This window comes from Pseudomyrmex gracilis, unplaced genomic scaffold (assembly GCF_002006095.1).
Source record: "Pseudomyrmex gracilis isolate BER0280 unplaced genomic scaffold, ASM200609v1 scaffold_0, whole genome shotgun sequence".
Classification (NCBI taxonomy): domain Eukaryota; kingdom Metazoa; phylum Arthropoda; class Insecta; order Hymenoptera; family Formicidae; genus Pseudomyrmex; species Pseudomyrmex gracilis.
The window spans coordinates 1,132,448-1,146,998 of record NW_018020584.1 but is presented as its reverse complement, the minus strand read 5'-3'; the positions used below and the strand labels follow the sequence as shown (position 1 = coordinate 1,146,998).

At 39.1% G+C, this 14,551-nt stretch overlaps 1 protein-coding gene across 2 annotated transcripts in view; it reads right to left on the bottom strand.

Annotated features, from left to right (window-relative positions):
- Positions 1–14,551, bottom strand: part of LOC109855632 — a 92,434-nt gene that overhangs the window by 34,620 nt on the left and 43,263 nt on the right. For both annotated transcript variants that reach the window (XM_020430128.1, XM_020430217.1), the window contains one exon: positions 7,276–7,563. In XM_020430128.1, coding sequence (XP_020285717.1) covers positions 7,276–7,563 — 288 coding nt within the window. The remainder of the gene's footprint in view (positions 1–7,275; positions 7,564–14,551) is intronic.

Sequence of the window (14,551 nt, the reverse complement as noted above, 5' to 3'; positions counted from 1 at the left end):
ACCTGCAAACTTGCCGTGTCGCAAAATCGAATGCAAATTTCACCATCGTAAAATGAAGCACACTCATTGTACGAAGTTTCCGTCGATTTGCCCAAACTTCTCGACACGCAGTCAAGCGATTTCTAATATGCTAATAACCCTGTAAACACGTGACACTTTGCATACCGGGCGGGAAATAAACGATATTAGCGAACGTGAGTTCGAGGATCGTTCAAGTTAAACAGTAGTCTCTCTCGGATCAAGGAAAGTAGACAGCTATAGTCGGGACGAAAGCACGCAACGTTTACAGAATTAAAGTTCGCTTAAACATTGGCACGAGCTGCGGATAAGCTCATGAAACTATGTCATGTCCGTGTAAACTACGTTGCGTAATTCTACGGCGAATGATGTTGAGAGCTTAATCCTTTTCGGATGTCGGCAAAACGCTTTAAGCTGTTAAAAGGTGAGACTACGAACTATAAGAGAAACGGCGAATTAAAACGCACACATGTTGTCTGACAAATATTTGTTCGTTTGATCATATATCGTCAACACGATGATGTTACGAACAAAATATTTGTTTGCGAACATCTTGCGAACGCGTGACGAAAATCAAGATTAAAGCTCGCGACCTTTGCGCATAATGAAGTTTAATAGCACGACACACGGTGTGACAAAGTGCAGAGAAAATTGCATGCTAAATTCTGGAACATCCACTGCGCGCTCCATTTTCCTGTTACTGTATTTACGGTACCACCTTTACGCTACAACGTTAACACGTGGCACGTAATTTTTCACGCATGACGCGACTAACGTGCTCCTTCTACGGTCAAAAGGGTTTCACAAGGAGCGACGTAAAAGATATAAAAGATTAGAGCGATGTATAATTAAACCGTGAGAATGTTACACGCTGTTGTCAAGATAAACGATCGTTAACCCCTTTTTCGTCTTTTCTATTTTTCTTCTTGGCAAATAAGAAAAAAATAAAAGCGCGCAAAAAATGTTGAAAAAATTCAACGTATGTACCGCGTGTATAAAAAAGTTTGGAAAATATCTTCGAAATATTTGTGGAACGTCAAATTTCGCTTTTTTTCTGTATCATGTGTGAAATAAATATTAAATCCGGACAAGCACGTAGAACATGTAGAATGAATATTTGAATCGTGTGTATTTCGCATTTGCCACGATTCAACGATTGAATTGAATTCAGCTTTTTCGCTTCGTTTTAACATGTATTCAATTTGGATTCTGTTCTGTAATTTTTATACTGCAGAAAATAATCGTAAAAAAGTCATAATATTCATATTATGTTTTGTAACACAATGCAAGTACAGAATTTGTGAAATGATTTGATTTTAAACACCTTCATGATTAGTTTTTATAAAATCTTTTTTTTTAAGTCTTGTACGTAATATTGAAAGAATAATTCTATATTTTTTTGTCCGTGCGGCTTAATTTATCGGAAAAGTTCAATATGTAAATATTGCACAGGTAGTTGATTCACATGTGAAATATTTAAAACAAAGTGAAATGTAAAGTAAAAACAGTAAAAAAAAGCGAGATTATATTTTATGTGTGGGATTAAATATTAAAAATGATATCCACAGATTAAATATATTATCTTTGATATCAGGTATCAAATACGGTACTTTTTGATACTATCCTGAATGTTATCATTAATACAGGTAATTGAATCGTGTCGAGAGTATAGAATCAATTAAAACTTTGATACTTACATCTCTCCTCATTGGTATAAATTTAAAAAAACATTTTAACTATTTTAATCATTGATCCGTTTCATTTTTTATGTAATTACTTTTTTCTATTTTTGTTACGCAGCTACAAATAAGCAAAAAAGGGAATTAAAACTTATTTAATAGCACTGCAAAATTAGTACACGTATCTGCATCGGGCATTTTCCATAATTCCAAGGATCAGAGCTAGTCTGTGCTACTATGCGTAGCTCCAATTTAACGCGCACGTGACCGCTCACGCGGGTACACAACAAAAGCGACGGCAATATCGATCGCTGCACGTTACGCGAATAACTCGATAATTTCTGTCGACAGTCAGCGTTACTGGCGAACAATAAACGCAAAGGTAGACAATCGTCGGACAGATATCGGGACGCTCGCAATTTCACCGCGATTCCTCGCGATCGTCACACTTGTTTCGCGCGGCGTAAATATAGTGCGGTACGAGCGCTTACGCGCGCTCGTTTTCACGCGGACAACGAATTGACCTGTCTAGACTTCTGAAAAAATCCTGACAAAACGCGAAACGCGCACGTTCGCGCACGCCGGCAATGAAAGCCGACGAGATTGTTCGCACGCACCAACAATAGAGTGATGAATTGCTCACCTTCTGCAGCTTGGAAGATATTTTCTGTTCAATTTAGGTGCTTCCAGGTCGTTTATTTATTTTCTTTTTGTTTGTTTTTTGTTTGTTTTTTTTGAGGTTTCTCGGATGCGCTTTCATAATTTTTTCTCGGTAATGCGCCACCGAGCGTGTAGGATCGGTGATTAATTAATAAGAGTATCCCGTTCGTCTGTTCTTCTCTGTTCGATCGCAAAATGCATCCGAACAAATCGTCAATCTTGATTATTACGGAAGACACACGCGGATGTCCGACGAACACATGCATATGTATGTATGCACATCGGTAAATCCGTGACGAAGACAAATGGCGTTCTCGAAAACGCGTCAGGTGACGTTTGCAATTGTGTGCAAGTCGCTTAAGCGGCATCGGATTAGAATGCGGCGTACTTCGCTACTTCAAGGGCAAGAGCCCTCGTAGTCGTATAGTACGCTCGAACTTCGCGTGTTTCATGAAAATTTCATAAAAAATTTGCATGAACGAGATGCACCTGCGAGCCGCGCATTATTTGTCTTTGTCAAGCCGCGCGCGACTTTGCGGAGTATTTGCATGACACACGCGCGGATATACGTTCCGCTTTGAAGAGACTGCAGCGCGGTGATATCTTAAGCACCGTCAGCGATCCCCTTTCATCTCCACCAGATGTGCGTCGCCCGCTCCCGTTTTCGTTTCCTTTTTGAAGACATTGTCAACGGAAATAACCGCGCGAGTGTGTAAAAATGAGCAAAAACTGCGCAAAACGCGTCATCCTCGTGTTCCTGACATTCCGCATACATGTATCGAAGAGCAAACGTGCGATATCCGCATATGCAACAGTGTCTATATTGTCAAAACAGTGTTTGGGAATATTTGTAACGTTGTCGCAAATCTGTTTGCCACGCCAGCGTTACTATGTTTCATAAATCGTCAGCGTTTTTGATCTAACTTTATTATTTATTAGAGCGATGGGAGCATAAACTCTAATTGTGCTTTGAAAAAAAAATCTTATCACTCTAATATGAAATTTTGGAATTACTTTTTAGATAAACTTTGTTATGTGATTAGCTTCATATTCATTCTAACAGCAATCGAATCTGCAAATATTGTTTAATTCTATGAAAGTGTAAAAAGTTTCTAACATAGTTTTTCTTTGTGCGCGTAGATATGTGTGAGAGAAAACGAGGGAAGCGTGAATTGCGCTTTTCCGCGATTAATCTTGAACACCAGTGGCCACCGTAAAGCCAGATGATTCGTTGCGTTAATCGCGTTTTTCTTCGATGCTATTTTCATTTCCTCCTATTCGTGTTTGCACGCAAACGTTTACATTTCCTTGCACCCTTTCTCCTTTCCCCTTCCCTACCTCGATTGCAAATCTAAAATCGGCAAACACACTTCGATATTTGTTCTTGCATCGAATAGAAGAGAAAGGAAAGCGGTTCCGGAAAATGTAGCAAAGACAAACACGGAAGCCGAAAGATGGAATCGCCAGTTTAAATTTTAAACGGAAGCCCGCGCTCGGGCGAGCCCAATGGCGCGTAAAGTCGATAGGTAGCGAGTATTTATAATAGCTATTAGGCAAAAATTTCAGCGAAGAGTGCTCGAGGCCATTAAATTACTTTCATTGATATTCAAGAAAAAAATATTTTTCAATGACGGATCAATTTACGTTCACGTCGGATCTTCGTGACAAGTGTGATGACATTAATGATGTACAATGTAATTGAAAGTAAAAAATCTATCTGCTTTATACGCAAGGAATATTCTCTCTTTTCTCTATTTTATACGATACAAAATTAGATTTCCAAGTATATAATACAAAAGTATAAAACTCAAGAGACACGACCCGATCGAATCTAAGACGAGCCATGCAGAACAATGCAGAAGGAATCACGACGCGTGAGTGAAGGAGCAACGAATAAAACTTATCAAGAGTCTGTCGCCGCGTCAGAGTGCAGTCGACAGCACACGAGGATTTGATTGGATATGTCGCTCGATTGCATATTGCATTCGACGAATATCGAAACCCCTTGTGCTCAATTAAATCGACGACAGCGCGGCGGATGGAATATCGAATTCGTGAAGTTAAATCGTCGAGAAGCAAAAAAAAAAAGAACGCGTTCGCGAAATCACTTCGCTACAAAAAGAAGAAAGAATAGATGGAGAAACGTGGGGATACGAGAGAAAAAGAAAAATATTGACACAATGCGTAGCGTGTGTCGATAATTTTCGGTTTTGCTTCACACCGTTCCCCATTATGTCGCGCTTCGCAAACTATTCGCGAATGACAGTTCTTTGCTACCATCGATAAAACAAATATTTGTAGATATGTTATTCCTTGTCAACGTTTTTCTGTGACACGATAGAAATAGCGTTTTGAGAAACGTTGATTAAAATGTGTAATATGTTAAATTTATGTGCATCTACCGCATTGAGATCTTATCTTTTTTAATTTCATTAAGTTTGTTTAATTATTCGACTAACATATAGTTTTTTAAACAATGTTGGATGTATGTGCAAATGTACTTTTAAAACGTATAAATTAATACACGAAAATTCGAAATGATTTCAATTAAAAAATTCATCTAAGATGTTTAATTTGCATCTCAAATGTATTTTAAAATTATCCATTTTACTCCACTGTAAAATTTAAAAAACTTATTGCAAAAAATACATCTTTTTTAATTATATTTTTATCAGAAGAAAAATAAAACAATTTATTTTTATATACAATACATCCACATGTGACATACGTGTTTAAAGAATTCTTTGAAAAATCGAGCCTCTACTGAATTGACCTTTTTGCCACTATACGTGTATATGTATTTGATTGAACTTCGAGGTTCTTTCCGACTCTTTTTCTTTTCTGCAAAGTTTCTTTACCAGGACTCAATACGTATTTTTACAGAAATACCTGCAAATAAATTTAGTAACAGCTTTGAGAGTGAAAAATTTAATTTTTGAAGAACATATTTGGTTTGGAAGCATCTGTGTGGGCGCGGCGTGTTGTCAAAAATATATAAATTATCTTGTTAATATTTCTTATTAACTTTTCCGTAATATTGAAAAACTGACTGAGCGGAAATTTGGAAAGTGTCAGAATTATCTGACGCGAGACGTCAGACTTTCTCGCCGGGAACAAGGAGAAATTAAATTATCGTACAATCCCGCGCCAAACGAATTGTTAGAGCAGATATTACTCGGATCGAAAAATCCATCGCACGTCATGGCTGCGAAAGCCGCGTCAAAGCTTTGAAACAGAAAACCGATAGAAACAACGTAAAACTATCCTATGTCGATTCTATTCGATTTTACGCGCCTGCCTAACTTTCATCACTCCCGTTCTCTCTCTCTCTCTCTCTCTCTCTCTCTCTCTCTTTATTGCTTATTTCTCGTCGAATCCCGGATTTTCCAATCTTTTATTTTCTACCCTAACAATTTTAGACAGATATCAGAATAAATGTTGTTTCAAGCTATCAAACATTCTATTCGTGCCATTACGTTCTATATACTATCTTCTTTTATAACAGAAACGTGTTTCCCCATTGTATCAAAGATTTATATAAACAAAGTGAGTTTCGTTTCAATACGAATATTATTTGACATTGAGGTGCTAGTAAATTTATTTTTAAAATGTCGCTATATAAAAATTATTCTATTTAAATTCTATAGATTGCACAGATTGCGAGATATTCCGGCTCGTTTTGTAGCCAAGATATCTTTTTTTTGCAATGGAAGTTTTAAATTTTATAGAATAAAATAGATAATTTAAAAATGTATTTGCACATACATTCAGCAAATTAGCTTGTATTAATCTTAAACTATGTATAAACTTTCACGAGTTTAAAATTTATTGTCTTAAATCTTATTTTTATACATGTTTGCAAATGATCAATCTAACGCCTTGCTTTGTTGAAATTTCTTTGTGCGTTATTTTGACATAATATTTTAATGTACCTATTTAATGGTTATTTTAATCTGTTCGAGAAGATCCCAATGCCTATCGACGATGTGGACTTGCGTTTGATTTGATCGTAAAATCGTGTCGCGACATCACCTGCGATTTAGAGCGTGCCGTCGGTGCGGTTCTATGCTCCATCCTAAACGATTCACTACGGTTCAGTACGCGACTCGAGCTCGGAACAGAAGCGGGGCATCGTGACGTCAATGCACGCTTCCCTAAACCCCGTCGTTACATTACAGTCGTTTGACGGTAATTTTGCTGTATTAGCGGAAGTAAAACCGCAGATAATTTGTGCAATCTTCAAAAGCGGTTTTTCTTTTTTTTTTTTGTTCTTGTCACCATCTGCGCAAAGTATTGCGCGATATCTTCCCTCCTTGTCCGTGTCTTGAAAAACACTTTTTTTTTTAATTTGATAAAAAATGTGCGAAAGTAGTAAAATGAATTCTTGAAGAATTCAGACACAAAGCAATGTGTCAGAAACAAAGTATCAAAGATAATTAAAATGCAAAAATACGTTTTTCACAATTTTTTTCTTTGCATATGCGACAGAATTTAATATGACGACCATCCTACATTAATAATCAAGTTATTATTAACGCGAAAAATTGGCGTGTCACAATATATGTACGATATTATGCTAATTAAGTCTTTTCGGCTTGTCTATATAATGTCAAAAAACAATTTTATCCCGCAGGGAGACAAGAGCGAAGTAAAAGAATTGTGTACACATTAACATAATAACTTAGCGACATAAAAACACCAATGTCGCACTAACACAACCACATCGGCATAAAAAACCATTTCACAACATTCTCTTTATCTGCATTCCTGTACGAAAAACCTCTTTTGACACTTGAAAAAAGAAAATAACGATCATCGAGCAAAAACCAGAAGAATGTTGCAATATTGCCAACTAAGGAATGTCGCGATAAGCTTCTACCAGCCACGCGGTTATTGTTCAAGGTGAGTCACGATTTACCCGCCAGGAGGTCGAATCTGGTTCTGCTTCTCTCGCTGTCCTCGTAGCCCTCGAGGTCGTCCTCGTAATCGTCATAATCCTCAGGGACGGGGCCCCCGTCCTTGTCGCTGACATTTCGCGAAAGGCTGTTGCTGGGCGGACCCCTCTGGGTGGCTTGTCGCACGCGGGCCCGATGATCGTTACTGAAGAGGACCGAGGGCGGTGGCGGCGTCGACAGCTGAGAGCCCTGAAGGCGACGCTGAAGGTAACGTGCCAAGAGCGCCTGTACCGCGTCTGTCTCCGCCGTGCCTGGAAGACAGAAATAGAGACTCGCTCTCGTAATCAGTCGACAAAATCTTCCCGATTTTACGATATCTTTCTCTCTCTCTCTCTCTTATTTTGTCCTTATTACCAATCGTATATTTCGTCTTTCGCCCTCGCCTCGTCTTGTCTCTTCATTTATCTCTCGTCTCTCTGCGTTTGTTTTTTCTCATCATCGGTTTTCTTTTTTAGTTCTTGTTTTGTTTTTGTGCAGCACGACTGCTCGTGTATCCCTCTTGCGAGGGTCGGAGACGAAAGAGTTTGAGGCTCTAGATCATCGGGGAAAAGATCCTTCTTCTTGCGTCACGTGCGAGATGCGTCTCGTGTGCATCGTTGTGCAAGCGTAAAGATATGCGCGATCCACGCCTTGATGAGACGGGTTCGGTGATGGGTGTGATCCCTCGTGCTCGTGTCAGTGTGGCGAAAAGATCGATAGATGGATGTGGGTGTCGTTAATTCCGGAAAAGCGATTATATCCGGAATGATCTTGGCGGTCGCCAGAAGATAAAGTCATTTGATTTTTCATGTCAAATGCAAAGACTAAAAGAAACTAGATTTTCAAACTTAAAAGAAACTAGATTTTTCCTCAACTTTAAAGTATTTTATTAAACTATTTATTAGTAAGTATATTTTTATAATTTATAATTTTTGTATTTTTAAATTTTATGTATAATATTGTTAATTTTATAATATAAATAGTAGAAAAATAGAAAAATTTTATACATGCATACACAGTGAGAAAATAATTCTAAATAATAAAACAGTCAATGTCACAATTTGTGTTTTACTTTTAATTAGAATTTAATAGAATTATTTTTATTTTTTAATAAAAGCAATTGAAAATGTATAATATAGTAATGAATCTCTCAAGATGGTGCAAGAGGAAGAAAGGATTGAAGGTTCCAAAACAATTACACAGCAGATTTGTGTCTTCTGAACTTCGACTGAAACGCATAATCATAATACGGAAACAACATACGGCAGAACACTCAAGCAAGACACTTCATCAGAGTGTCCATCTGCGTTTGATGTTTGAGAGCATTCACGAATCGTCGCTCGGCGTCGATGTATAAGCGCTTCTTGCGCTCGCAAATACTACTCGATGTCGCTCTGCGCGAGACACGATCAACATTCGAGTGCCATTGATCGTTACGCACGAGATATAAAGAAATCGCTATAATGTGTAGCTCTTTAATTACACAAATCGCGTTGAGATAAAATTGTTCACATAGCAATGTAGAAATCGATAAAAAATTGCTTCAAAAAATTTATTTATGCTATTTTAAATTATCTTGTTTGAATATACAATCTCCTTAAATTGAAGTGGTCGTTACTTTTTAATTTAAAAACCGCATCCAGTTGCTAATTGAATTTTACACGAGTTTGAAAGTAACACGGAAACAGATGATTAAAGAACCACGATGGACTCGACGAAGCTGTTTGCTGTTCGGGAGGATTTGAGGCGGTAAGAAATCCAATTTTCGGCGAAGTCCGGCAATGAGAACGAGCGCAATTACATCGACTTCTTCCTGTAAGTCTGCCTCGCCAGCGTGGCCTGTCTCGTAATTGAATTGGATCGATTGTATCGCGCGAATCCTACCATTCCTCTTCTCGATCCTGTTTGCCTTTATTTATTTATTTTTTTTTTTTATCTTGATCCTTTTTTGCCGCACGAAGACGCTCGTCAAACTGTTATTCTGCGCCGCGGCTTCGTGTAATTAAATCGCACAAGTAAAACGTTGATTCCATTACGCAAAAGCGACTGGCAAACTGGCGGAAAACGAGCGGCGCGCAGTGGAGCTCGTGCGCGCGCGCGCTCCGCTTTCTTGTTATATTTCGCGCGAGCTAGAAAATGTACGCTTGGGTTGGCCCGCAAAGGATCCACGCGGACGTGATGCCCCGAAGGATTTTCAGTCGCTGTCGCGATCTTTTTATCTCGCGAGAATCTTGTTAATCTTGCTTTCGCACGCGGATTAATACGCGAGACGATTATACACTAAATAAGCGATAATTTATTTTGTCTCGTACCATCATCATATTTGCTTCTTTTGTATCTAAAAATAGATAGTATTATATTTAAACACAATTGATTGCAACGCGTGTTCGATTCGAGGCAATTACTGGGATATTTCAATCTGCGACCTAAATTGGCAAAATATTCAGAGCTTTATTTATTTACGAAAATTGAAATATTTTTACATCTGAAGCGCAAATCGTGACGTTAAGTTAACTGATAAATCGCGGAGGAAATCGCTGAAAATATTGATCGAGCGTTTGAAACGCGAAGCGTTTGAAAAATATCGGACGGAAGCGCGGGTGGTAATAACGTATCGTTCAAATTTTACCGTTGCCTGGCCTGAAGCGAGAACCAAACACGACCAAAACTAATATTTGACGCGTGTTACGGCAATTAGAACAATTCTCGCACACGCGCTTCCGCAAGACAGCGCGTTACTCTCTCTCTCTCTCTCTCTCTCACTCTCTCGATAGGTATCGGAAAAATAATAAAACGTCGCGCTCCAAACTATTTCGCGACCATTTTCATCTATTGGCAGCGGGAGAAAAAACCCGGGAGTAATCGCGCGAAAATGGTCACGCCGTGAAAATGGCCTATCGGACAAATTGTGTATTTTAATAACAAAAAACAATTTTCCGACGTCCTGAAAAACCACAGATTTTATTGAACGATCGATCGAAAACGCAATCTTCGAAATTATCGTTGAAAACATTATCGCATTTCTCAGCAATTGAGAGCTTGAAACAAGCGATTCGTGAAATAGAATTTACGTTAAAGACGCAAGGAGTGTCGTCGGACGATCGGCTGGGTGAAACAAGCTCGTTTGAAGGAAAGAAAATTCCCGATTTGCTCGCAAGAAAAAGTGCGAAAGAAATCGCGGACGGGTCACGACATGCAACAGATTGAACGGATTTTCTTTGCGGATGCTGCGCGAGATTCGCTCTAAGTGGAATTTAGCGGCGTTCTCGGCCGAAAGATGCAAATCCGCGGAAAACCGTCGTGCGGATTTCCCTAAACCGAAGAATCCGGGAGGATATCTGTCTAGACGAGGTGAATCTAAGCAAAAGAGTCACCCGTGCGTCGGCACACAACAAAGAATTTGCGTAGAAGCTGTCGACTATTGGCTTTCTCTCTTTCACCTTTTCGATACAAAATTTCGATTGTAGAAAACACAGCATAGTTACAAGAGAAAGGACGAAGGTACCTTCGACGAAATGGAATTTATCCCTCAGAGAAATAAAGCAACGAGAAACGCACGTCGAGAGAAATCCGAAATATTTTCTTCGGAAGCAGAAAATTATCTCGGCTGAGTGCCCGCAGCGTAGCCACGAGCGAGACCTTTGGAAAGAAAAATTCGCGATATCTTCGTGCACGAACGGAAGCGCAAAAGGAAACAATTTGGAAATCTTCCAGGGCTCAAATTTCGCGAATGCGATTACCGTTTGATTTCTTTTTTGGCGTTCAATTTGACGATTATTTTCTAACAAGCCGTCACAAAAATTGCTGCGAGAGATATTTAAAGAAAAAGTTTTGCTGTGAAAAATATCTGTCTCTATGTAACATGTAAATCTTATTTCTACATTTTTCTGTGATTTTCAACGTTTTTATATTATTTTGAAAGAGAGATATAAAAAAAAACTCCGCGCAACAAGATATTTCGATATTTCAATGCATTCAACTCGAGTTTATTGCATTTCTTTCCACTACAGAGAATATGAAAAGAGGTGGCGGACAGAAATAGATCTTTTATTGAAAACGAAACAAGCTCGATATTTTTGTCATATCATATATTGATACCTGATCAAAAGCGCTGAAATATCTTGCCATACGCAGATGAACCAGAAAACAAAAAAGTAACTCAATCGATAACTGCGACATCAATCTTGCATCTTACCTCATTCGCGCGCGTGCCGAATTTATATTCTTGACATTTCTCCACATCTCTCCAGAGTAGACATCTACAATTTCTCAAACAAGCCATTTTCGTTCCAACTGCCGAGATCTTGGGAAACTCCGGAAATCGCGTGTCCCAGAATGGTCGACGTGCTGAAATTCAAGATCGACCGCTGCGACGGCGCAACTGGGAAAAGATCAAATCACAAAGTCGAAGTGGAACTTTTCCGAAATTGCTGTGGACGGGAAAACCCGACGAGAAGGGACTCGCTCGGGGACCACTCAGTTCGGAATCCCAATTCGGACGGAAAATTCGACGGAAAACGCTCCGCTTTCTGGACTAAGCAACTCGCTCGTGCGCAGAATCGGCTCGTCCTTGTCGTTTCTTGTCGTGACCGAAGAAATCGTGAGTGTCTCCGAGAGTGATTTAAGCTTCTCGCTCTCAAGAGTCCGAGAGAAAGACGGACCGAACTCGTGAGATAGAAACAGAGAAAGAGAGGTACACGCATTAAAACGGAACGTGGAGTCTGAACTGATTTGCAAGTTTCGCGTCTCCTTATCCGGACCGACATCGCGCGCGCGGAAACTAACCACTACCTCCCCTAAAGCCATTGTCCTCACTTCATAATTCAATGACTTTCGGAACTGTGTTTCCCGGACTATTTCCTGAATGGGTCTTCTGAATGTTTTATGCGATTTTAAGATTACGAGAGGGAAAAGAGAGAGAGAGAGAAAGAGAGCAGCGACAGCGGCATGAACCGCGATAGCACGCGTTACGCTTTTACCGTAATTGGATCTAAATTCTGGAACGGACGAACGGAGGTCTAATAAAAGCTCTCCGCTGCGCTCGAACGCGGGCTATTATTGTATTGGAGCCAATGTTATCCTATTAGCGAATTATACATAGATAGCATTGAGAAATGCCGGCTGATGGGAAATAATTTACAATCGCTTTATGCACCTTCCTCTTTCTCTTTCCCCTTTCGAGACGGGATTGTAGCGATATAAAATAATATCGCCTGTGGATAAAACTCGTAAGTGGAGATATCGAATACTTTAGCTTATGTTTATTTGGAAAAAAATTGCAACGACTAAACATTACACGTTGTTTACACAGAAAAGTCAACTATTAACTAATTTTTTTCATCAGACACACATCGTTTGTTGTTATTGATTTCTTTCTGGTGTAACGCAGTTTGTTAAAGAAAGAGAGCACACAATTGAATCACGGCGGGAAAAAAACGGTATGAGCGGTCTGTGAAACGGACGTGACTGCTTGACTTGCAAAGAGGGAAATCAAGCCGTTCGATTACCTATTCCAACGAGGCGCGTTCGTATGAATTTCGTTTCGTTCGCGTCAACGCGAACTTCAAATCGATTGACCGCAAAATTTTTCCGTTAAAATGGCGTGAAATTTCACACAGATATACGAATCAAAGTCAAACCAGAAACGCTCTTACAGATATTTATTTAATATTTCTTAACATTTCACAATGTTTTTTCACGTGTCTATTAATTACAGGATCTCGGTCATTTTTTACGTGATTTATCAACATTGCGAGAATTTACTAATAAAAGAATTAAAAGAATTTATCAAAAAGTAAAAGAATTCACTATAACAAAAAACAATGATGAAAATGTGAAACTAGATTTTTATAATTGATTTGAGAAATTAGTAACCAATGTTGCAATCTGTGTCTTAATTAATTTAGAGAATTGCTGGAAAATAAAAAAACACGGATTTTCTCTTCGAGAATCTTTTCGCACGAGACGAGTGCGATCGATTTGAATGCAGTCTCACTGAGATCGGAACTGAAACGGGCGATTTGCTTTCGGAACGAGCGGAGGAACCGACAAACGCGCTGATGGCGTGTTTGGATACGTACTTTCGAGACGTTTTCTCCTTAAGAAAAGCACAGTGTTTCGAGATTTATACGGCGTAAATAGCGAAAGATCCTGTGTAAACGGCGGTGTTTCGTATATACGCGAGTTCTCGTATGTACGTGACGAGTGCCTTAAGTAATGGTAAACACAGGCGGACGTATTGTACATAGGATACAGCTTCGGGGCACGTTTTCGTCGTCAATAGCGACGCTCATAAATGTCTTTTTGAATCCTTTCGCGCGACAGGAACGGGAAGCTAATCCTCTCGTGCTAACCGATGTGTATGAGGTGGTTTATACAATTGCGCGCTTCGCGTGTCATTGATCGATTGCGAAGTTTAACGAGAATACGATGTGTCAATTGCCGTTGAAAAATGTCGAAGTTTGCGATAATCCTCCCGTATCCAATAATTTATTATAACAACATAAGTAAGTTATGCAAACTATTGCGTAAATTTACACATAGAGAGAAGTCTGATGTGTGAAATATAAAAAAGAATCTGTGCGATTATATCGCGTCGAAACGTTAATAATTTATGTAATTTCCTTGATCGCATCATTTGTCAAATAACAAAATGATACAGTAATACTTACATAACGCAAGAAAGCATAGATATGCGCACAGAAAAAAGGTTTGCTGCAATAGCAAGAACATTAATTGTCAAATGACCAGCAAACTGAATTTATTGAATGAATTTGCTATTGAAACTTTACAATACATTCTCTTATAGCAATAAGAAATTGATAATTAATTTCACACTAAGCACTACAATCATATACATCTGTATACAGACAGTATATAAAGAAAATTAGAGAAACCTGATTTACGCAGTTCATGAAGATCACGCGTTAAGGAGAACTACGTATCTTCCCATCGTCAAGACCGATGCAAGCATAACTGCTAAAATGGGCGAGTTCGCCGATATATTTCAACGCGATGGCGCTTCCGAAGGGAAGTGTCTGTCCGCCAGTGTGCCCGTTCTTTTGATATACGCCTCCATTTTGCAGTTTGACGGGAAAGAAGCGTCGGAATGGCTCGAATGCGACTGACAATAATTTGTCAAGTCGGCCACTCACGACTTCTTACGTAGTTCCTCTTGGACAAAGAGAATTCCGCTGGAAGAGCAGAGATTTCCCGTTTCTGAGTTTCTTGCTCGTCGCGTTTCCGCGCGTCACGCGACAC